This window comes from Beta vulgaris, chromosome 2, assembly GCF_026745355.1.
Source record: "Beta vulgaris subsp. vulgaris cultivar EL10 chromosome 2, EL10.2, whole genome shotgun sequence".
NCBI classification, from domain to species: Eukaryota; Viridiplantae; Streptophyta; class Magnoliopsida; order Caryophyllales; family Amaranthaceae; genus Beta; species Beta vulgaris.
Genome location: NC_079203.1, coordinates 4223598 through 4248446, shown reverse-complemented (window position 1 = coordinate 4248446; position 24849 = coordinate 4223598). Strand labels below are relative to the sequence as shown.

At 36.8% G+C, this 24849-nt stretch overlaps 3 protein-coding genes across 3 annotated transcripts; 2 read left to right on the top strand and 1 right to left on the bottom strand.

Annotated features, from left to right (window-relative positions):
- The first annotated feature begins 1544 nt into the window (after window positions 1-1544).
- On the top strand, window positions 1545-4261 carry LOC104887158 (proline-rich extensin-like protein EPR1). The gene has a single exon (XM_048639936.2). The coding sequence runs from the start codon at window positions 1823-1825 to the stop codon at window positions 3956-3958; it is 2136 nt and encodes a 711-aa protein (XP_048495893.1). The 5' UTR covers window positions 1545-1822; the 3' UTR covers window positions 3959-4261.
- A 14840-nt stretch (window positions 4262-19101) lies between these two features.
- LOC109134432 (repetitive proline-rich cell wall protein 2) lies at window positions 19102-21018 on the top strand. Its single transcript, XM_048639935.2, has one exon. It carries the CDS (start codon window positions 19117-19119, stop codon window positions 21016-21018), a length of 1902 nt encoding a protein of 633 aa, XP_048495892.1. The 5' UTR covers window positions 19102-19116.
- A 1310-nt stretch (window positions 21019-22328) lies between these two features.
- Window positions 22329-24274, bottom strand: LOC104887159 (transcription repressor MYB6). The gene is made up of 2 exons (XM_010671757.4): window positions 23799-24274; window positions 22329-23240 (listed from the first exon to the last, which is right to left on the bottom strand). The coding sequence occupies exons 1-2, from the start codon at window positions 23926-23928 to the stop codon at window positions 22378-22380; spliced, it is 993 nt and encodes a 330-aa protein (XP_010670059.2). The 5' UTR covers window positions 23929-24274; the 3' UTR covers window positions 22329-22377.
- Between the last annotated feature and the right edge of the window lie 575 nt (window positions 24275-24849).

Below are 24849 nucleotides of genomic sequence, written 5' to 3'. Positions count from 1 at the left end.
GCTCATTTTAATAATTTTTTGCTCATTTTATCTTTTTGCTCATTTTCATTAACTGTTTACTCATTTTATGTTGCAGTTTTCAGTTTTCAACATAAGGAGTGTGATGTAGATTCGATGAGCTAAATTCATGGTTGATAATTTAGAGTTTAAATTTTAGAGTCCTTGTTAATTAGGAGTCTTTTATTTCTTATAAGTTGTTATTTTAATTCCCTAAACTTGTACTACTAAGTATCATTGAGTTGTGATGAACTTAAGTTACGTACAAAGAGTCTTAGTGTCTTTAGGACTGTGCTATCCACTGTGCGATTGTACAAAGAGTCTTTTATTTCGGTTGATGGCTTTAGGACAAAGTGTGTTAATTGAGTCATGTAATGGGCAGCATGTGTGCTGAATATTACAAGTCATTAGGATGTAATCTAAGTAATGTTGTTACACGTTCAAAGGCATATGCATCAAGCAAGGAGATGGTTCCAAGAGAATAGGGAGTTGTTCCTATTTTCGTGGCATTTACAACAGCATGTTGTACGTGTGAAATAACAATTCAGCAACCCCTATTTTGGTGGCATCTCTTCTCCACATTGTTGCTGATTCATCAAGGTTAAAGTAGTGGATTGGAGCCACTCACCCACGTCCTAAAACCAAGGGAGAAGTGCAACATATTGAGGGAAGTGCAACAGCATTCAAAAGGCTAGTTTAGTGTGTTTTCCCACATTCCATTACATGGGATTATGGACTGATTAGTTGTTAGATAATTTAGGTTATTTCCTTTTGTATTATTTAATTTATTTATTTTAGAAAATCAGAAAAGAGGTTGTAATAGTCCTATAAATAGCAAAGCAATGAAAGAGAAAAAGAAGGACTTTTGATGATTGAAAAAAACAATGTGTTTGTTTATGTTGTTTTCAGTTTTCTTTCTTGGATTAGAAAGTTAAGTGAATTCGTTCCTATGCTAGATTAGCTTTGGCAAGCTAGTTGGTGATCTTAGGTTCCTTAGAGATTTCAAGGTGGTGTGTCTGTATCCTTGTTAAATTTAAGGCTGCCGTAACCGTGAGTTTTTGTGGATTCAATCACTTAAGGTTATTTTCTATCCTTCTACACTTGTATGATTCGAGTGCTACTCCAATCTACAACACAGTGGTTTTCACGTGATCATGTTCCTACTAAATAATATCCTAACATATATAAATAAAATCAAAGATATTATTATGCAAACATTATGTGGAAAATATATCATAATTCTTACAAGTATATTTTCCTAATCTCTAATATCTCATATCACTAACAAGTAGTAACAATTAGCCGTTTTAAAAATGTGAGTAACAATATTCAGAAAAACATTTAACTAATTTACATGAAAGTATACAAAAACAATAAAAAAAGAAAATAAAACATCAGCTCTTGATTATAAATTTATAATAGTTCAATATAATGGTACAAAAAGCTAATGAAAGGAATCAATATAATAATGAAAAAAGAAAATAAGAATATTGAATTTCACAGTAACTCTTTTACTGGATTACATAAATTCAAACTATTGAGTATTTGAGTTAACCCTTTAACATAATAGACGTTCTAAAGCTCATAGTCGAATGTAATGTTGATTTTCACTTGAAATGATAAAGTCAATTAGACTTTTCCTCGGCTAAATCGTGCTAAGAACTGAGGAGGTGGGTGGTAGCCAAATAAAGCCTTGAAGACTTGCTCTCCACTACTACATCTGTTGATTGTTACATCATGGAATGACACTAAGGCCAAGCTTATATAAAGCCCATCTTCAAACCAACTATCCCACAACTCATTTCTTCATCTTCATTCCACCAAAATGGCTCTCAATCGTTCTTTTTTCATGTCCTTCTTTCTCATGACTTTGGTGACAGTTTCATCTGCTAGTGATTACTATAGCCCTGCCACAGAATACAAGAAACCATCTCATTCTCCAGAGTATACATATCCGATTTACACACCATCACCTGTATACACACCATCCCCGATATACAAGTCTCCAGAGTATTCACCTTCTCCAGTATACAAGTCTCCAGAATACTCACCATCTCCCGTATATACACCATCCCCAACATACAAGTCTCCAGAATACTCACCATCCCCAGTATACAAGTCCCCAAAGTACACTCCATCCCCAGTATACGTGTCTCCAGAGTACTCACCATCCCCAGTATACAAGTCTCCAGAGTACTCGCCATCCCCGGTATACAAATCTCCAGAGTACTCCCCATCCCCGGTATACAAGTCTCCGGAGTACTCCCCATCCCCTGTGTACAAGTCACCAGTATATTCCCCATCACCAGCTTATAGCCCATCACCTATCTACAGGTCACCTGAATACACTCCATCACTAGTCTACAACCCGTCTCCGGTATACAAGACACCAGTATATACCCCTTCTCCGGTGTACAAGACACCAGATTATAGCCCATCTCCTGCCTACAAATCACCTATATACACCCCATCTCCAGCATATAAGGCACCAGTTTACAACCCATCCCCCATCTACAAGTCACCTAAATACACCCCTTCTCCAGTTTACAGCTCATCTCCCATGTACAAGTCACCAGAGTACACCTCATCTCCAATTTATAGCCCATCCTCAGTGTATAAGTCACCAATTTACACCCCAACTCAAGTATACGAGACACCGGTTTACAGTCCATCCCCCGTCTACAAGTCACCTGTATACTCTCCATCTCCAGTATACAAGGCATCGGTTTACAGTCCATCTCCAGTGTACAAATCACCAATATACACCCCATCTCCAGTGTATAAGGCACCAGTATACATTCCAGCTCCAGTGTACAAGGCACCAGTTTACAGTCCATCCCTAGTGTACAAGTCACCAGTATACACCCCATCTCCAGTGTACAAGGCACCAGTTTACAGTCCATCTCCCGTATACACCCCATCTTCAGTGTACAAGGCATCAGTTTACAGTCCATCTCCAGTGTACAAATCACCAATATACACCCCAACTCTAGTGTACAAGACACCAGTTTACACCCCATCTCCAGTGTACAAGGGACCAGTTTATAGTCCATCTCCAGTGTACAAGTCACCAATATACACTCCATCTCCAGTGTACATGACACCAACTTACAGCCCATCCCCCGTCTATAAGGCACCTGTATACACCCCATCTCCGGTATATAAGACACCAATTTATAGCCCATCCCCCGTCTACAAGTCACCCATATACACACCATCTCCAGTGTCCAAGGCACCAGTTTACAGTCCATCCCCTGTGTATAAGTCGCCCGAATACCCCCCATGTCAAGTATACAAGTCACCAGAATACACACCATCTCCAACATATAAGGCACCCGTATACATTCCATCGCCAGTGTACAAGTCACCCGTATACACCCCGTCTTCAGTATATAAGGCACCAGTTTATACCCAATCCCCCATTTACAAGTCACCCGTATACACCCCATCTCCAGTATACAAGTCCCCAGTTTATAAACCATCCCCCATTTACAAGTCACCCGAATACACTCCAACTGCAGTATACAAGTCCCCAGTTTATAGCCCATCTCCCATTTACAAGTCACCCGAGTACACTCCAACTGCAGTATACAACCCATCGCCCATCTACAAGTCACCAGTGTATACTCCATCTCCAATATATAAGTCACCCACATACACTCCATCTCCAGTATACAAGTCACCAATTTACACTCCATCCCCCGTGTACAAGTCACAAGAATACACTCCATCTGCAGTATACACAACACCAGTTTACAGTCCATCTCCCGCATACATGTCACCTAAATACAATCCATCTCCAGTATATAAGTCACCTGATTACAAACCATCACCAGTGTACAAGGCACCAATATACACCCCATCTCCAGTATACAGTTCATCCCCCATGTACAACTCCCCAGCTTACACGCCAACTTACAAGACTCCTACATATTCTCCAAGTCCTTCATACGGCTATTAAGAGAAGTAAAGAGTTAAATGGTCCTCAATTTTTCGAATTCATGCGGTATTTTTTCCTCATATTGAATCAGACTGAATCTGGTTCGAACTATATATGATATCATTTGAGATCATATAATCAGAGTTTGAGAAGGATTAAATAAAAACGATGTCTTTTTTATTTTTATAATGCAAACACAATTATCTTATGACAATGTATTTTTAACCTTTTAGTTGATTAGTTGGCGTTGATGATGGAATTCTAGTCGGATTATCAGGTCCTACTATCTCCTATATAATTTAGATCGAGCTTTCAATTTTTTTATTTTGGATTTTTATCAATTCTTTTCTTCGAATCGAGTTAAATTCAAATGGTAAAAAATCATACATAATATAAAATCAAAAGAAAGGCAATATTTCAATACTAGATGTAGGCATGGAAAACCACCTAGTTTACATAATAAGCATATAAGTTAAGATTACGTCGGATGAGCATAAATAAGGTTTAATATACTTACTAATAAGTTCTACTACAATGAAAATAAATTTAAATAAGTTCAAACAAACATAAATAAATTGAAAAGAACTTACTCGAAGTTGGGGTAGTTAACACTAAAAATCTATAAAGAAGACTTGGAAACTTATGAGTACGTAGACTTTGATATTTGCTGATATAAAAATAAAAATAAGCAAAGGAAGTGAAAGGAACCCTATTTAGAAAAATTGCCTCCAATAGATCAATTAGTAGATCCTGGACCAAGGTGTAGGATGAGCATCCTACACCAGCTCCAAAATGCAAGGCAAGAAGAATGAAACGCACCATTCAACATGCAAAAAAGTAATTGATTTGACAGCTAATGTACATTCCCATCACATCCAGTGTACATGTCAAAAATACAAAAAGTAACTGATTTGACAGTTACTGTTCACCATTTAATAACTGATTTGATGTCCCTCATATATTGTTCACCACTTCTCTCTTTTCCACACTCAACTTCCTTGTACATTCTTGGCTTCGTGGTTGTTCATTAACAAAATCAAAATGTACAATGACAGCCCCCAGCTGAAAGTAACCCAATTCCTGAAGTTGAAGTCAAGTGTGTAATTTGCAATCTTTGTACACTAGGTGTGTTGATGTTTGTTCACTAATGAAATTCAATATGTACAATTATAGTCTCATACCGAAATTCACTACTTCTCTCTTTTCCACACTCAACCTCCTTGTACATTCTTGGCTTCGTGGTTGTTCATTAATAAAATCAAAATGTACAATGACAACCCCCCAGCTGAAAGTAACCCAATTCATGAAGTTGATGTCGAGTGAGTAATTTGCAATCTTTGTACATTGGGTGTGTTGATGTTTGTTCACTAATGAAATTCAATATGTATAATTACAATCCCATACCAAAATATGTCAAGTGAGTAATTTCCAATCTTTGTACACTGGTGTGTTTGATGTTTGTTCACTAATAAAATTCAATATTGAAAGAGAATAATCCCATGATTATTTTCATTAACCAAAATGGTTTAAATACTACCAATTACATCCTATCAATTAGGCTACAATTAAGGAACTAATCTATTCTATACAAATATACCGAGATACTATAATATACAAAATATTATATACTCTAACACACCCCCTCAGTCGAAACGGGAGGTTGTCGAACGCTGAGACTGTTCCTGAAGTCCTCAAATAAGACTAAGGGAAGACCCTTAGTGAAAATATCGGCAATCTGATACCGGGAAGGAACATGTAAGACTCGGACTTGGCCACGAGCCACCTTTTCTCGGACAAAATGGATATCCATCTCAATATGTTTAGTGCGTTGATGTTGAACAGGATTCCCAGAAAGATAAATGGCACTAACATTATCACAATATACCAATGTAGCCTTCATGATGGGGCAATGAAGCTCTAAAAGAAGATTACGTAGCCAAAAGGACTCAGACACCACATTAGCTACACCACGATACTCAGCCTCCGCACTAGACCTGGAGAGAGTGGGTTGGACCAAGACAATAAATTGTCAAAAGGACCAAGACAATAAATTGTCACCAAGAAAAACACAGTATCCAGATGTGGAGCGTCTGGTATCCGGACATCCACCCCAATCCGCATCAGTATAGGAAATGAGAGTGGATGTGGAAGAAGGGTAAAGATGTAGACCATGATCCAATGTACCCTGGAGATAGTGTATGATACGCTTAAGAGCATGCATGTGAGCCTCACGGGGATCATGCATGTGAAGACAGACCTGCTGCACAGCATAAGAAATGTCAGGCCTCGTAAATGTAAGATACTGAAGTGCACCTGCCAAACTACGATAGTGAGTCGGATCAGCATAAGGCTCGCTAGATGTAGCACCCAACTTGGGTTTAGTATCGACCGGAGTAAGTGAGGGCTTGCAAGCCGACATCCCAGCCCGTTCAATAATCTCTGAAGCATACTGGCGCTGGGAAAGAAAAAGACCACCTGCATGACGGTGAACAGCAACACCCAGAAAATAACTCAAAGCACCCAGGTCTTTCATAGCAAATTCCTGACTAAGACAAGAAATAATAGACTGGAGTAATGCATCAGAAGAGGCGGTCAAAATGATGTCATCCACATATAGCAGTAAATAAGCAATGTTAGGGCCTCGGCGATAAATAAATAATGAGTGATCAGAAGTACTGTGGGAGAACCCAAGAGTGGAGATATAATCTGCAAACCGCTTATACCAGGCACGGGGAGCTTGTTTGAGGCCATACAAAGATTTCTTCAACAAGCAAACATAATCTGGATGTGTTTGGTCCCTGTAACCCATAGGCTGATGCATGTAAACTGTCTCATTAAGAGTACCATGTAAAAAAGCATTCTTTACATCCAACTGATTAATGGCCCATTTTTTAGAGAGAGCCAAACTGAGAACAGTACGAATGGTGGTCGGTTTGACCACTGGGCTAAATGTTTCACCACAATCAAGACCAACCTGTTGAGTTTTGCCATCACCTACAAGACGAGCCTTATAGCGCTCAAAAGAACCATCAGCATTAGTTTTATGAGCAAAAATCCACATAGAACGAATCACATTAACACCCGGGGGACGAGGTACTAATTCCCACGTCTTATTTTCCATAAGAGCATCATATTCAGCATCCATAGCCAGTTTCCAGTTAGGGTCACGCAAAGCCGCGAGAGGGGTGCGAGGCAAAGGAGATTTAGTGGTGGTGGTATGGAGATTAAAGATGGGCTTGGGTTTAAAAACCCCTCGTTGGCTACGGGTGATAGGGCCAGGACGTGGCTGCTCATAAGTAGGAGAAAGAGGAGGGTGGGTAGCTGTTTGTGGATTTGTAGAAGGGGACAGAGGCTGGTCCATTTGTGGGGAGGTGGAGTTGGGTATGAGAGTGGGATGCGTTGGAGAGAGGGGCGGCCTGGGAGAGGTAGTGGGCTGCTGAAGCTGACTGGGCCGAGAGGCAGGAGAGCTGGGCCCAGTAGCAGAAGACGGGGGTGAGGCGCGCTGCAACGAAATGGCAGTGGGCTGCTGGGCAAGATTAGGCCGAGAGGAGGGGGAGACGGACCCAGAAGTGGTGAGTGGGGTTTGCTCATTGTCAAGTTGGGCCAGATGATGAGAAATATATGGAGAAGGACCATCATCCAAGAATGAATAAGTGGATGGAGTTGGGCTATGAATTTTGGCAAAAGGAAAGTGGGTCTCATCAAACAACACATGACGACTCACAAAAAATTTTCTAGATGAGATATCATAACACTTATAACCCCTATGATTTGGTGGATATCCCAAAAACACACAAGGAGTGGAACGGGGTTGAAGTTTGTTAATCATGGTGGAGGGAAAAAGTGGATAGCACAAACACCCAAACACACGCAAATGAGAGTAAGTAGGATCCCTTTGATATAAAAGTTTGAGTGGAGATTGGTGATCTAGTAATTTGCTTGGGAGTATATTGAGAAGGTAAGTTGCCATTGATAAAGCATGATGCCAAAAGGACGGGGGAAGAGATGCATGAGCCATAATAGTTCGAATGATGTTATTGATAGTGCGGATTTTTCTTTCAGCTTTACCATTTTGAGAAGAGGTATAAGGACATGAAAGACGGAAGTTAATACCATGGAGCTTACAAAAATCCCAAAAGGGTCCATTATCAAATTCTTTGCCATTATCACATTGTATGTTTTTAATAGGTCGCTCAAATTGAGTGTGAATGAATGTTTTAAAAGCAAGAAATGTGGAATAAGCTTCAGATTTTTTGGAAAGTGGAAAAGTCCATAAATAATTAGTATAATCATCCAATAACAACATATAATAACGATGGCCCGAGGAACTCAAAATAGGAGATGTCCATAAATCACTATGAATAATGTCAAATGGCAACATAGTAGTAGATGAAGAGGCAACAAAAGGCAATTTAATATGTTTTCCAAGCGGACAAGAATTACAAAAACTAGAATCACTAAAACCACTACACTCAATGAGTTTATTTTGATGAAGAGATCGAATAATGGAGGGCCCCGGATGTCCAAGGCGATCATGCCATAAGTGTGAAGCTAAGGCCGCAAAAGCCGGAGTGGATGATATGGAGTTGGTGAGAGGGTAAAGCTCGCCCTGACTATTGCATCTCATTAGACACATCCCCGTCTGAAAATCCTTCATAGAAAACCCAAAAGGATCAAATGCCACAGTAACACAGTTATCAGTTGTAAATTTGCGAACGGATACTAAGTTTTTAATCAGTTTGGGTGCATGGAGGACATTTTTTAAGGTCAAAGGAGGGTTTGGGGAAGGCAACGTTGCATGACCATAACCACAAACAGGAATAGAAGAACCATTACCAACTAGAATGCCACTACTTTTGCTCAAAGGAAAATAAGACGAAAGATTACCTTGCCCGGAAGTCATATGAGACGTCGCTCCAGTGTCCATGTAACAGTTGGAGTCGGGAGGGTTGAGGGCAAGAGTGTACATGGCAGCCTCTATGTCCGTTGGAGTAGGCGCGGGCCCACTGGCTGCATAGGCAGGAGGCCTGGTTCCTAGCACTCCTGAATTGTGCTGCTGTGGGGGGCGTGGCATAACATTGGGCCTGGCCCAATATGGAGATGCTGATGGGTAAGGACATGGAGGGGGAGTCCATGGCCATGGCCACTGCCACGGTCCCCCATGTCCAGTGTGTGGTCCCCACGGTTGCTGCTGCCCCCCCTGACGTCGCCCGCCGGCACCACCGCGGCCCTTGCCGCCACCCCGACCACCCTGTTTTTTATTGCCGGAATGATTAGGGCGGTGAGATTTCTTGGTTCCCCCATTATAAGAGGTAGAAGCAGGAGCGTCAAGAGAAGAGTCTTCATCAAGGGACGACGCCACCATGGCAGAGGCGGCGCCGGCAGCCTGTTTTGCCAGACCCGATTCCTCCAAGGTGAGCATGGATCGGGCCTGGTAAAACGGAGGAAGAGGGCTCGTTTGTCTGATGAAGGTTCCCACGGTATTGTATGCGGGCGTGAGGCCCGACACCAATTGTAAGACAAGACGGTCATTGGAGACGGTGGTGCCGACTTGTTTGAGTTGATCTGACAACTCTTTGAGGCGTTGACAATATGACGACGCATTAGAAAAATCGGCCATTGAGAGATGAGTAAACTCCTGTTCAAGAGCAACGGCTCGAGAATTTTTATTGTCTTGAAATATATCTCTCAACCGATTCCAGGCAGCCATGGCACTCAAGTCCGGTTCAATTATGGTGTGGAGAAGATCGGTGGATATTGTGGAATAGATCCATTGCAACACGGTGGCATCTAGTGTTGCCCATAATTCCTTCTCTTCATCGGTGGTAAGAGGCGGCACTGTTTCAGGAGGAATTATGTGAGATAAAACCTGATGTGAGCGAGCATGAACGCGAAAGAGTTCAGCCCAAGTTCCATATTGAACATTTTCCAAGTCAAGAGTGATGGGAATGTTGTTCTTGACATTGGAGACGGCGAGGGCAGGATGAAACGCTGTACCCTTGGATTTTGCCATGGCCGTGAGATAGAGAAGAAGAAAGAGAAAAAAAAAAAAAAAAAAAATTTGCGGAAGGTAGAAGAAGATCAAGATTTGGCTGATACCATGAAAGAGAATAATCCCATGATTATTTTCATTAACCAAAATGGTTTAAATACTACCAATTACATCCTATCAATTAGGCTACAATTAAGGAACTAATCTATTCTATACAAATATACTGAGATACTATAATATACAAAATATTATATACTCTAACAAATATGTACAATTACAGTCTCATACCGAAATTCAATAAAATCACAATGTACACTGATGGTCATTGCTTTGATCACTGAAACTCCCCAAATGTACACTCGTGTACTATTGTACACCAAACCATATGCATTTGTACATTAAAAAAATTGTTTCACGTGATGAGAGAGAAAGAGATGGCCCACTTTCAAAAATACTGCCAAAAGCCAACCACATGGACGAGGTGTAGGATGCTCATCCTACACCTCGGTGTAGGATCTAATTTGCGCCAATAGATTGAACTTTTGAGTCGGCCACGGGTTCTTATCTTAATGAACTAGTTCAATAGAACAAGTTATCTGTGCAGTGCAGTACTAAATACTAAAAAATCATTTATAATATAAACCCGAAAGAAAGACAATGCTTAGGTATTTAATGGGATTAAGTGCTAAGTGTTAGTCTTTAGAATGTTAAATTTGGCCAAAAAAATCAGTAGGGTGTTATAATCAATATTGTTAAAATCGAGATTCTAGTTTGAATCGAAAACAACCTTTAGAATCGAATCGTAAAATCGTAAGATTCTACAAACATGTATAATCAAGATATTGCACTCAATCTTAATTGAATATGCTAAATTTATAAGTTAAAAGACCTAAAAATTGGAAAAAATAGTTGTTTACCTACTATATTGACAATAACTAACAAAATATATCTCTTATTTTCTTTGTTAAGAAAAATGTATAGAATTGTCTAGAATCGTGAATCGAATTATCTACCATATTTTGAATCGTAAATTCTTAAGATTTTAAGATTTGAATCGCGATTTTAATAACTTTGATTATAATATTAATAATTCAAATACAAGCATATCCAAGCTCAAAGCTTAACTTGATTCAAGTAGTTAGGCCTTTATCCAATTTAAGATAACTAGCACAAGAATTAATATAAAGATATCAACAACAATCTATTCCTTTCACGTGGGACAAAGACTTACGCTCAAACTCTTCAACTCTAACTACATATCGGAGCCTATATTCCAACAAATACAAGCTGTAGGCATGGGAAATCAGCCTACTATACATGTTATCAGTTGAGCGTATTATGGGACAACGCAGAGTTGTAACATGCATGGAATAAGGAGCAAATAGCAAAGTAGGGAGTTTTTTTTTTTGATAGTTTTTATTCATATCATAAAGGGAAGATGGGTACCCTCTATCAAGAAACCAGGTAGTCCCTTCAGAAAGGGACACTTTTATAGTACCAAGTACACCCGATTTAGAGGAAGGAACTCACCCCCAACAGTAATACATCCATACTCATAGTCAAAGTCCATATTCTACACTGAGAGATACTCAACTACTCGATTACATGAGACTGTTTTGAGAATTATTACATGAGACTATTACATGAGACAAGGGACCTAGTTAAACCAAACCACTGAATTTGAGTTTTTGCAGAGGACCATTTTAACGATGGGTTCAGAGGCCGTTGTGGGACACACCTCCTTGAGCTTGATAGCGCAGCCAATTCCTTTGCTAGACACATTTCTTATAAAGTTGAGGATGAATTGTAGGTTTGGAGGACCCTCCGATGATCTACGACACCATTCCACCACCCTTTGCGACTTTGTATTAATTTCTATCGGAAACTTCTTGAATCTGTTATTATTGAGAGAAATCTGGAGAGCCCTGTGAATAGCTAATACCTCCGCTGAAGCTTCTTCCATTATCGGAATTGGGCATGAGAAGGCACAAAGAATTACCTTATTGCCATCCTTCATAGAACCCTCAATTCTTCCGTTAGTGACAGATTTTGATACACCCACCTCCCATATTAACTTATTGACATCTCGCAGGGTTTGCTCACAATTCTTTCTAACTGATGGATTTGAAGATGGATGCCATCTAAGGCATCTGGGATTACGTATTACCTCATTAGGGGAATATGGGAAGGGTTCCTTCCAATTCTTGACCCACCAGCAAAGTCTGAGTAAAACCATAATCCAAGTCTCCTGAACTGAATTGCTCGTATTATTGAATATACGATCATTACGTTCCTTCCAAATTGACCAAACAATAACTTGGAATATTGCAAGCCATATTTTTGTGAAAAATTTATTTTTGCTAGGAAAGCTCCATTGCGCAAAAGCTGAGTCTAGGGAGGAGGGCCAAACCCATGAGAGTCCTTATATATTACACCACCATCCCCATAATGAGTTCGCAAAGGAGCAGTGGAGGAAAAGATGGGATATTTCCTCCTGTTCATTTGAACACAAGGGGCAAAGAGCTTCTGAGGGGGGGATAATATTGTGAGCGGCAAGCTTAGCTTTTGTGTTGACTTTGCCCAATAAGACTAACCAATGGAAGATCTCAATTCGAAGTGGAACTAAGCCCCTCCACATTTTTTGCAAAATCTCGCCTAACATTGGCTGTGAATTTTTATATAGTTCTAAACAAAAGGAGTTAACCGAATAGTTACCTGATTTGTGCAGTGTCCATATGAGTTGATCTTTTTGTCCTTCTGTAATTGAGACTTGGTTCAGAGATTCCAGAAGAGAGTTCAGATCAGCTCGATCTCTGGAGCGAAGAGGAGTAGACCATGGTATTTCCCAGACCCAGGCTTGATTGTTCCAGCTTCGCATTGAAGCGACAGTAGCAAGGGGTGCAGCTGACTTTCGAAACAATCTCGGATAAATTATCCTCAGAGCATCATCTTGAGCCCAGATGTCATACCAGAATAAAGTCTCCCTTCCATCCCCAATTTGTTTCCTAGAAGCAGATTTCATCATCTGAGATACCTCCGGGTGCTTCAGCAATGAATTACATAAATCTCTCCATGGGCCCCCACTCCTCAGGTGGCAAACATCCCTCAAGCAGAATGTTGATGGGTAATTATATTTAGCTTGAACTATGTGTTTCAATAGTGAGTTGGGCTCCCTAAAGTACCTCCAAACCCATTTGAATAGCAGCCCTAAATTTCGATAGAGCAAATTGCTAATGTTCAGCCCTCCTTTGGCTTTCGGGAGTTGAGCAACTCCCCATTTAACAAGAGCCACAACCCTTTTATCCGAACAACCATTCCAAAGAAATCGTCTTTGGATACTCACCATTTTGTCAATTACCCCATGGGGGATAGGATAAAGAGACATGAAATAAATTGGAAGATTAGAGAGAGAGGCTTTAATTAATGTGAGCCGACCCCCAATTGATAACAACTTACTTTTCCACGTTGCCAACTTCCTATTCATTCGGTCTAGCAATGGATCCCAACGAGCCACCCTTGATGAGGATCCTCCAATTGGGAGGCCCAAATAAGAGAGGGGAAACTGCCCCACTTTACAACACAAAGCAAAGTAGGGAGTTAATACCAAGTATCAAATGATGACTCTTTATTTGCATAAAAAATAAATAAATAATGGTGTGACTCTTAATTTTTTTTTTTTAGCGTATTATGTGACTTTTAATAGTAACAACATAAGGAAAGATTATGCGATGATGATCATGGTTTCAAGTCATGGCACGACCAAACTTACGATCAGGCATAACGCATAAGAAAGCAAATCAGCCCAAATCCAATCATGAAGTAACATTTGCCACATGTTGGATGAGAGAGAAGAGAGGCTATAAATTTTTAAACAATTATAAATTTAAAAATACAAAAGGGGAAAATGAAATAAACATATGAGCGTCTTTAGTTTTTTTAGGTCTATAAATAAAAACTAGTTTTTAATATATTTTTGACATACTTCATTTTCAACAAATAAGAGGATGATTTTTTTATTTATATTTTTTTGTCATTGTTAAGAGGATTTATGGTAGAAAAAAAAATTGTGAGATGATATATATAGAGAGAAAGAGTAGAGAGAAATAGATTATCTTTTTTAAAAATAATCATAAATGGTGAAACACTTAGAACCTCGTGTGGACTTTGATATTTGTTGATGTAAAATTGTAAACAAATGAAACCTTATCGTTTAGAATTCAGATTTTAGGCTGCCTCGAGGGTATGTCCCTTGAGGTAACTAGCCTTACGAATAAAGATTCTTAACAAATGCACGGGTAATCTGAATAAGGAAACATTACCAAATAAATGAATGAGATTAATAAGTACTTCTATTTATAAAAGGCATGAAAGCAATAAGTAGGATGAACTGACAAACTCTTAAGAAAAAGAAAAGTAGGATGAACTGACAAACTCTTAAGAAAAAGAAAAGTAGCAAGAACATCACATAAAATTTTCATTGTACCTCCATTACAATTTAATATGGATAAAAAAAAAAAACAATTTAAAACGTGAATCTGATGAACATGACTTGAACTTGCACTAAACTACACTAAGCATGGTAAGTTGGTAACTCTAGGCTAAACTAGCCTAAGAACCAAGAGAAACTAAGATAAAAATAGAATTGTTTAATACTAGTATTATGACCCGTGCATAATGCACGGGAGTATTTATTGTTTTATTACATATTTAAAGGAAGTCACATAATAACATTAATTTAACTTCCCATATTATACAAAACCATAAAACATAAAATATGAGTGGTGATGAACAAAAATTACAATGAAATTTCCAAATCAATTTATATGTTTGCAAACACTTCCTTGTAAACTACATTTGACGTATTTGCACGCAAACAATGTTCTTCATCCAATAAAAGGATCTTGAGACTTTTTTTGCTCATAACTCTGGAAACGACAACATAAAATCGTCCATGGCTGAAAACAGATATCGAAAGATACATGCCTACATGAGACAGAGTTTGTCCTTGACTTTTATTATTGGTCATAGTAAAAAAAATCATTAATTAAAGGAAATTGTCGCCTTTGAAATCTGATAGAAAATTTAGTGAAGTCAGACGTGATTAGTGTCATTCTTGGGATAAATATTTTTTCTCCGACATTGCTTCCGAAAATAATAGTAACTTCCCGTGCATCATGCATACTGCACGGGAAATGTTTTGTCTTATAAATTGAAAAATTTAAGAAGTTTGTTTTAAAGTCATGGTGGTGAATATTAACTTGTGATTTAATTAAGATTTCATAATCATGTATTGAGATTATTTTAGAAACGACTTATAACACGTGTCTTTAGGCTGATGTAATTAATGTCATGGTGGATCACATCACCCACCTATATTTTTTTTAAAAAAGTTGATAGAAATAGTATTTGCTCTGTTTATTGCTTTCCATAGAGTCTAAGATAAAATCACAATTCGTACCACCAATAACACTCAACCATACGGCGGCTTCAGCAACCACTTATGGAAGTCTTATTCTACTTTCTTGCACCACCGATGCATCATATTTGGCCATCCACTGGTAGCTGGCCACTTAGTTATGATTTTAATTTTATACCCGTGCAACTGCATGGGGATTTTTTTATTTTTATGAATTTAAGATTTTATGTTATTTCTTCTAAAATCAGGGTGAAAATATTTAACTCGTTCATCTATCAAATAGATCGATGATATAAAAGTTAGTTAGGAATAAAAAAATAAGTATATACATAAATGTAAATTTTAATTTGCTATTAGACCTGTACAAATTGTACGGAAAATTTTGTTCCATAAATTTAAGATTTTGCGTTGTTTTTCCTAAATCATTGTAGAAATGGTATCTTGTGATTTAAAGTTTTATAATCATGTATTTATTTACTTTGAAAATGGCTTATGTCCCGTGTGTTTAGCAATTGATCGATGTAGTTAATATCATTGTGGATCACGTGACCAATTATTAATCTTATAAAAAAAATTGATTGAATTTTTTTGCTTGGCCTACTACTTCATTTAAAGGATAGATTAGATCACACAATTTGGCCATATCTCGTACTCAACCATTGAGCCACTTTTGTTCCCGCTACCTAGAATCCCTCTCATCTCCATATCTTGCTGCCTTGCACCACCATTGCATTAGGCCACCCATTGGACAATTAATTGTTTGCAATAATCTGCATTTACCTTTTTTCCATTCACTTTGCATACATTTTTTCTGTTGATTTTATAATTTGTTGATGGGTTTTTGTTAATTTGCAAGGAAGTAAATGTATACTGAGTTTTAATTGATAAAATTAGAAAAGTTTATATGGGTGTGGTGAAGGTGTGGTGAAGAACTTCAAGTTGTGGTACCAATATACCTATTGGCTTGAAATTAGCTAATCTGTGGTTTTATATTTGAAAACTCGTGTTTTAAGTATTTTGTATTAGTTCGAATTTAATTTTATTATGGTTTTTAAAATGAAAACACCTTTCTTTATGAATATGGTTTAAATCTCGAAAAATTGGATCGGAGTATACTTCTAGAGTGAAACGTTTTATGAAGTTCTAAATTCATGCATTGATTATTGATTGACATTTTGTTATGGACGGTGGTGACTCACCAGCTATAAAGTCTTGGATCCGCCACTCAATGTGTTACACGATTTTGACTTATGACTTATTTCGAATAATAAGTATAATACTATCTCATATTATTTTCTTAATATATACTTATTTAATTGATCATCTAATTAGCTCCTAACTTTATTTAACTTAATTGTTTCCTATCTTTTCTCTTGTTGAGATTCAAAGAGTTTCTTAATAATATTGTTTAACTGACATGTCATATATGTGGCAAATTAATCAAGCTGCATGAAAGATGTCTTTTTTTTTTTTTTTTGCAAAATGGCTCGTGATCACGTATCAACATATGATAGATCCTTATAAGTTTTAATTCCGGTAAATGAATTATTCATAAAATATAAGTTATATTTTCAAAAATAAATGTTGATATGTAAACCTCAACTCCCTAAAACACATACATAAATTATATTATCTTACTGATTGTTTCCTTTTTAGTCAATAAGCAATACGTCAATTATATCATGTATGCAAATTATTTCCTTGATTGACAGAAGCTACATAAGCAATTTATGATTTTTTTTTATTTGCATAATTTGGAACTTGGCTTTGCTCAATAAAAGAAGTTCAATCTATATGATGATACATCCTTCCCTGGCTTTGCTCATTATATCATATAGATTGAACTTTGTATATACATCCTTCTAGAGTTGAATTCTCCCATTAAGTAGTACATTTTGATTTTCAAACATTATAATATTACATATGAACTCAAATTAATTATTTTGAAGTCGTGATAGAATAATGTAAAAACAATTGAGTATAATTTAGTCAGTACATTCTATACGATATTCTATGATATTTATCATTTTTTTCATAAATAAAGTATAATAATATTTTAAAATTAGAAGCAAAATTGATAATAATTGGCCTTTATCCATATGAGGCATTAGGAAAGCATATAACTTCCTACTTATGTGATTATAAACTAAATCTAACAAAAATAGTAATTTTGATTATATTATTGTACATGCGATCTTGTCTTTTTAGTACCAAGGATTTTATATTATCCAAAACTATGTTATAATTTATATGATGATTGGGACGTAACATATTAGTTAATAATAAACTTTACTAGTCTTTGTGAAAAAATGTATAAATTCAAAGACAAGATACGTACACCAAATAATTATTGAATTCAGTTGCTGTTAAACAATAGAAACTCAAAATGACAATTTTTATATCTTAAAATAAACACAAAACCATATACTTTAAATGAAATAAATATATGATGAATCTTTGTTTTTCTTTAAAGATGTTGACTTCTTCAATATCTCTATTATATAAGGAAAGGGGGGAGCTATGGTGTCTCCTGATAAATTTACTTACTTACCTCTTAGTAAATCAACTACTCATACCAAAAAAAGATGAAGAAAATCAAACTCAAGTATAGCATAAAAAAATTAACAAAGAAAATTTGATCAATCAAATATTTGATCAAATCAATACACAATAAAGTAGTAAACCAAAAAGGAAAATACAATAATCAATCAACAAAGTGAAATGATTTAATTAAAAAAATACTTTGCTGATAAAAATATACTTCCTCCGTTCCATAATAAGTGAAAGACTTCTCTAAAAAAGCTCTCACATAAAGGAAAGAAGTGTTTCACTTATTATGGAACGGAGGAAGTAAGAAAATACTTAATAAATCTGCATAACATTCTTTTATCGATCATCAGTTTTAATTTTAAAAATCTTAAAGAAAGTATAAATAAAATAAATAATAAAAGACAGGTTTGGTTAAGTGATATAGGCTAAATCAACAAAATTAGCTAGCCCAAAAAACATGTCTAATGTCAAAATTTTCCTTTGTTTATGCCCAAAAAAGTTATAAATTATGTTCAAAAATGGTGAGGCAGCGCGTGCATAAATTGCTAGTATTACATAAATATTGTTTTTTTCAAATAATTTTAATTGTATTTGCTAGATCAGTAATTAAAAATGAAAATAGTCTAAGCTACAGGTGCTTTTTAACTACAATTCTACAGGTGTGTATCAAATCGACTTATTTTCATCATTTTTTATTGTTGAAAGGTTTTAGTTTGGCTTTAACAATAAATAAATAAATAAAGAACTTAGTTTGGTGATTATCCCATAAAATTAGGGTCCAATTTTTTTTAGTAGTAAAAGATGGCTAATTGGTTCAAGTTCATCTATTACATTAATGCAACAATTACAAATGTGATGTTTCGAATTATTTTGTAATGATATAATATCTGATTCCACAAATCAATAAATAAAATGATCCCGAGCACTGGACCAACAACTAGTTATTATGATAACGCATTATGATCACAGCCTTCTAGAGCTCATATTTGAATGTAATGTTTCACATGAAATGATCGAGTCAGTTTGATTTTTCATCACCTACATCGTGCATTCGTGCTAAGAACTGCGAAGGTGGTACCCAAATAAAGTTTTGAAGACTTGCATTCCACTACTATGTCTCGTGATTTTGTATCATGGAATGACACTAAGGCCAAGCTTATATAAAGCCCATCCTCAAACCAACTATCCCACAGCTCATTTCTTCATCTTCATTCCACCAAAATGGCTCTCACTCGATCTTCTTTCATGTCCTTCTTCCTCATGACTTTGGTAGCAGTTTCATCTGCTAGTGATTACTATAGCCCTGCCACAGAATACAAGAAACCATCTTATTCTCCGGCATATACAACTCCTATTTACACACCATCACCTGTCTACACACCTTCCCCAGTATACAAGTCTCCAGAATACTCACCATCCCCGGTATACAAGTCTCCAGAGTACTCGCCGTCCTCGGTATACAAGTCTCCAGAGTACTCGCCTTCCCCGGTATACAAGTCTCCAGAGTACTCACCATCCCCTGTGTACAAGTCACCAGTATACTCCCCATCACCGGCTTATAGCCCATCACCGGCTTATAGCCCATCACCTGTCTACAAGTCACCCAAATACACTCCATCGCCAGTCTACAACCCATCTCCGGTGTACAAGACATCAATATACACCCCTTCTCCGGTGTACGAAACACCAGTTTATAGCCCATCCCCTGTTTACAAATCACCTGTATACACCGCTTCTCCAGTGTACGAAATACCAGTTTATAGCCCATCCCCCGTTTACAATTCACCTGTATACACCCCTTCTCCAGCATATAAGACACCAATTTACAGCCCATCCCCCATCTACAAGTCACCTCAATACACCTCTTCTCCAATTTACAGCCCATCTCCCGTCTACAAGTCACCGGAGTACACCCCATCTCCAATTTATAGCCCATCTCCAGTGTATAAGTCACCAATTTACACCCCAACTCAAGTATATGAGACACCGGTTTACAGCCCATCCCCCATCTATAAGTCACCTGTATACTCTCCATCTCCAGTATACAAGGCGCCAGTTTACAATCCATCTCCAGTGTACAAGTCACCATTATACACCCCATCTCCAGTGTACAAGGCACCAATATACACCCCATCTCCAGTGTATAAGGAACCAGTTTACAGTCCATCTCCAGTGTACAAGTCACCAATATACACACCATCTCCAGTGTATAAGGCACCAGTATACACCCCATCTCCAGTGTACAAGGCACCAGTTTACAGTCCATCTCCAGTATACAAGTCACCAATATACACCCCATCTCCAGTGTACAAGTCACCAACTTACAGCCCATCCCCCGTTTACAAGTCACCTGTATACACACCATCTCCAATACATAAAGCACCAATTTATAGCCCAACCCCTGTCTACAAGTCACCTATATCTGCACCAGCTCCAGTGTACAAGGCACCAGTTTACAATCCATCCCCTGTGTACAAGTCGCCCGAATACCCCCCATGTCAAGTGTACAAGTCACCAGAATACAAGCCATCTGCAGCATATAAGGCACCTACATACATTCCATCGCCCGTGTATAAGTCACCCGTATACACCCCATCTCCAATATATAAGGTACCAGTTTATAAACCATCCCCCATTTACATGTCGCCCGTATACACCCCATCTCCAGTATACAAGTCCCCAGTTTATAGCCCATCCAACATTTACAAGTCACCCGAATACACTCCAATTGCAGGATACACAACACCAGTATACAGCCCATCCCCAATCTACAAGTCACCGGTGTATACTCCATCTCCAATATACAAGTCACCCACATACACTCCATCTCCAGTATACAAGTCACCAATTTACACCCCATCCCCCATGTACAAGTCACCTGAATACACTCCATCTGCAGTATACACGACACCAGTTTACAGTCCATCTCCCGCATACATGTCACCTAAAAACAATCCATCTCCAGTATATAAGTCACCTGATTACAACCCATCCCCAATGTACAAGGCACCAGTGTACACCCCATCTCCAATATACAGTCCATCCCCCATGTACAACTCCCCCGCTTACACGCCAACTTACAAGGCTCCTACATATTCTCCAAGTCCTTCATACGGCTATTAAGAGAAGTATACGGTTAAATGATCCCTCCGTTTTTCGAATTCATACTGTATTTTTTCCTCATAGTGAATCGGACTTGAATCCGATTCGAACTATACATGTTATCATTTGAGATCATATAATCAGAGTTTGAGAAGGATTAAATAAAAACGATATCTCTTTTCACTTTTATAATGCAAACACAATTACTGATTGAACTTTAATCTTCTAGTTGATTAGTTGGCGCTGGTACTTGAACTCGACTCAGATAATTGCTTCTGACATATACTCCACCTCCTACATAATTCGGATTGAACTTTCTTTTCACTTTTATATTGAATTATTATCAGAATTTTCTCTTCAAATCGAGTAAATTCAAATATAATCTTACAGTTGGATCAGCATATCTATGAACATTGCTTCATTAGTTTCAAGGAACAATTTAAAGAAGTAGCCTCATATATCTGTAAAAAAGTGTAGAGTTTATCAACTTAATATAAAAGACAAATTAAAATAGATTGGAAAGTTCTTAAAAAAAAGCAATCAGTCTTAAAATTTTGAAACAATACATGCAAAACTTGTCAAACTGATTAAATAAAGTAGAATAATGAAGTATACAATGCATGTTTCACAAGAGTAGATTACATTTCTCGAACAAGCTAAGCTAGGCGAAAGCCCTTCCTCAAGAAGCCATGCATACACCCTCAGACTTCCTAATCCTTATCCAACAACAATGCAAAGCTGTTTTTTTATGGGTAACAATACAAAGCTTAACATAGAAGGGAAAATGACATTTTATAAAGTAACACTCTTGCATATTCATAATTCACTAAATGGGGTATTTTTTTCCCATACTCTAAAACATACCATAACGATGGAACTTGTTACAACTTATAACAGAGTGCCTCTAAATAATACTCTCTCCGTTTCATTTTAATCTACACACTTACACTTTTCACGCATGTCAATGCAAAACTTTCAGTATATATATTTTTAGTTTTGTATTTGTAAAAATTATAAAAAGTACATATTAATAAAATACATGTTATGATGAATTAATCTAACAAGATCCTACATAACTATATTTTCATCTGCGTATAAATCACAAATGATGATCAAAGTGAAGTTTGTGAATAGTGTAAAATATCAAAGTGTAACAATCAAAATGAAACGGAGGGAGTCAGTTACAACTTTATTTACGTCGTATTTAAATAATAGGTCATTTTTTAAAATTAGTATATATGTTTATGTTTGAGCTTTCCCATAATATCTTCTACTAAAACATAAAGCATAAAGAATTTCAAAAAGAAAACAACATTAACATTTGAAAGATGTAATGTAGAACTACTATGATAAATTTTATAATTAGGATTAAAAGTGACTTTAAATCAAATATGACATGTTATTTAGAGATGGAGAAGTAATAGATTTGTTACACCATGCAACTTGATCCATGCCGGAAGCCATATCATCATACACTCCGGTGCTCGGTACGATGTTACTAGGGAAGTCATGATCCTCAAAGCCATAATTGAGACTTAGCATGTTAAACAAAGAAGTATCCAAATCTTGGTCACTACCAATTGTATCTTGTTGCACCATAACTTGGGTTATTTCTGTTGGTTGTTCAAAGTTCTCTAAGCTTGTTGTTGTAGTGCTCCAAATCGAATCTTCATCGACAACATACTCACATAGATTAACATCACTGGAGAAAGAATTAGATATGTTCATACTACTTGATGGTGCTAAGAATTGGGTGGACAATTCTGTAATTGGTGCATTATTATCATAAACTTGTGTCACATTGGAGTTACAATCAAAGTTGATTGTATTTTGCAACACTGTTTTATCATTTGGAGAATAGCAAGTTTGAAGTTGATCATGATCATTAGAGAAAACTAATGTGGTAGAATTTGATGAAATTGGATGATGATAATTAGGAAATTTTGTAGCTTTATTACTACTAGTTTTGGACTTTTTTTTGTTAGAAGGGAGAAGATTATGAGTGTTTGGATCTAAGCCTTGAGCAAGGAGCTTTTTTTTGATGCAAGAATTCCAAAAATTCTTCACTTCATTGTCTGTTCTACCTGGGAGATGTTTGGCTATTTGAGCCCATCTATTGCCTAGAATTCTATGCACTTCAATTATGCTTCTTTCTTCTTCTTCAGTAAATGAGCCCCTCTTCAAATCTGGCCTCAAGTAGTTTATCCACCTTAATCTACAGCTCTTTCCACACCTTTGGAGTCCTGCATAATATTCAAAAGTAGTGATGTGAAAAAATTGTCGAACTTTTTTGATAGGTTATATTTTTACGCAGTCTTCTAAATAACAAAACAAACTGTTGGTCACCCTTAAAACAAATTTATAAATCCGCCTCTATCGTGAAAATAGTTTCAACAAATATAAATAGTAGTATCTAGCATTAATTAGTAATCAACGTTACATTTGGCTATAGAAATAGTGAAAAGTGTCGTCATTCGAGATTGAGATGTAAACGATGTTATTTAGAAAGGTGATATGGGATTCCAAGAAACTAACTTCAAGCAGGGAAATAACAATAAACAAGAAAGATCCTATTTGCTAATTAGTTAGGCAACTAACACATGGAAAAATGTCCAAAATACCCTCAATGATCATATTGTAATTAGACCAAAGTAACATAGCACTATTGAGGGCTCCCCAGTTCAAAATCGAACTGGGGAGTTCCCTCGAAATGCCATCCCTTGGGGTTATTAGTCGCATAACTGTTAGACAATTAGCCGAAAACGAAAAAGAAAGCTAGGCACAAAAGATAGTATTAGTACCTGCTAATTTAGGAACAGAGCTCCAAGAACTATGACCATGAATAGTAATGTGACTAACAAGTTTTTCATCTTCTTCAGGAGACCATAAACCTCTCTTAACTTTTTGTTTGCTGCAGCAATGATGACCCATTATTTTTCTCTCTTTTTTCTTCAAGCAAACAAAGGAGTGATTAGTGAAGTCCTAGGTAATTACTCTTCTAATCATATGGGAAAACTACTAGTGTATTTATAATTACTTACATGGTTAAATATGTTAATGATTCTTTTACTCTAGTCTAAAAGTTAACAATAAAGAATATAGTTGATGAAGTGTATTATGGAACTGTGGAAATTTAAACTTCATAAGAGAGGTGATGATAGAAAAGTACGTAGCTATATTAGCTGGAAATATTTAACTTATGGTGCACTCATATTAGACCATTAATCCATTATACAGCATGTAGGATATATGTAGCTTGTTGTTCTATTTTGGTAGCTTCAATGTTAAGCTCAATTTAATTAACCCTAATATTTCAACATAATCAACGGTGGAAATGATTTATCACTCATGTTTATGCAAAATTAAACCGACACATGTAATTTCGTACAAACAATAGATCACATACTAAGAAATGGAAGCTTATTCCCCCCATGCATTTTCATCTATATATCCACTAAACTCGTTTTCTTTTTCCACTATGATCTACCAATTAAAATATATCAGACGCTTATTCATCACACTACCTTTGTATTTTTTTAGTTGCACCATTTGTCTTTTTGGTACTATTCATCAACCAATTTTGTTAAGCTATTGTGTACCATTATATAAGAAAAAACATAGTCAAGTGGGGTCTTGTTAGATTCGTCTCAATGCGAGAATTCCAAATATTAAATTTTTATAATTTTTTTACTTACGCCCAATAAAAAAATATTAACGTTAAAAAAAGTCTCGACAAATGTGAAAAACAAATGGTGCAACTAAAAAATAGAGAGGTAGTATCTACTACTATTTCAAGATACGTTACTCTTTCATTTTATGCAAAAAACATGAGGAATGACTATACGGGAGGCC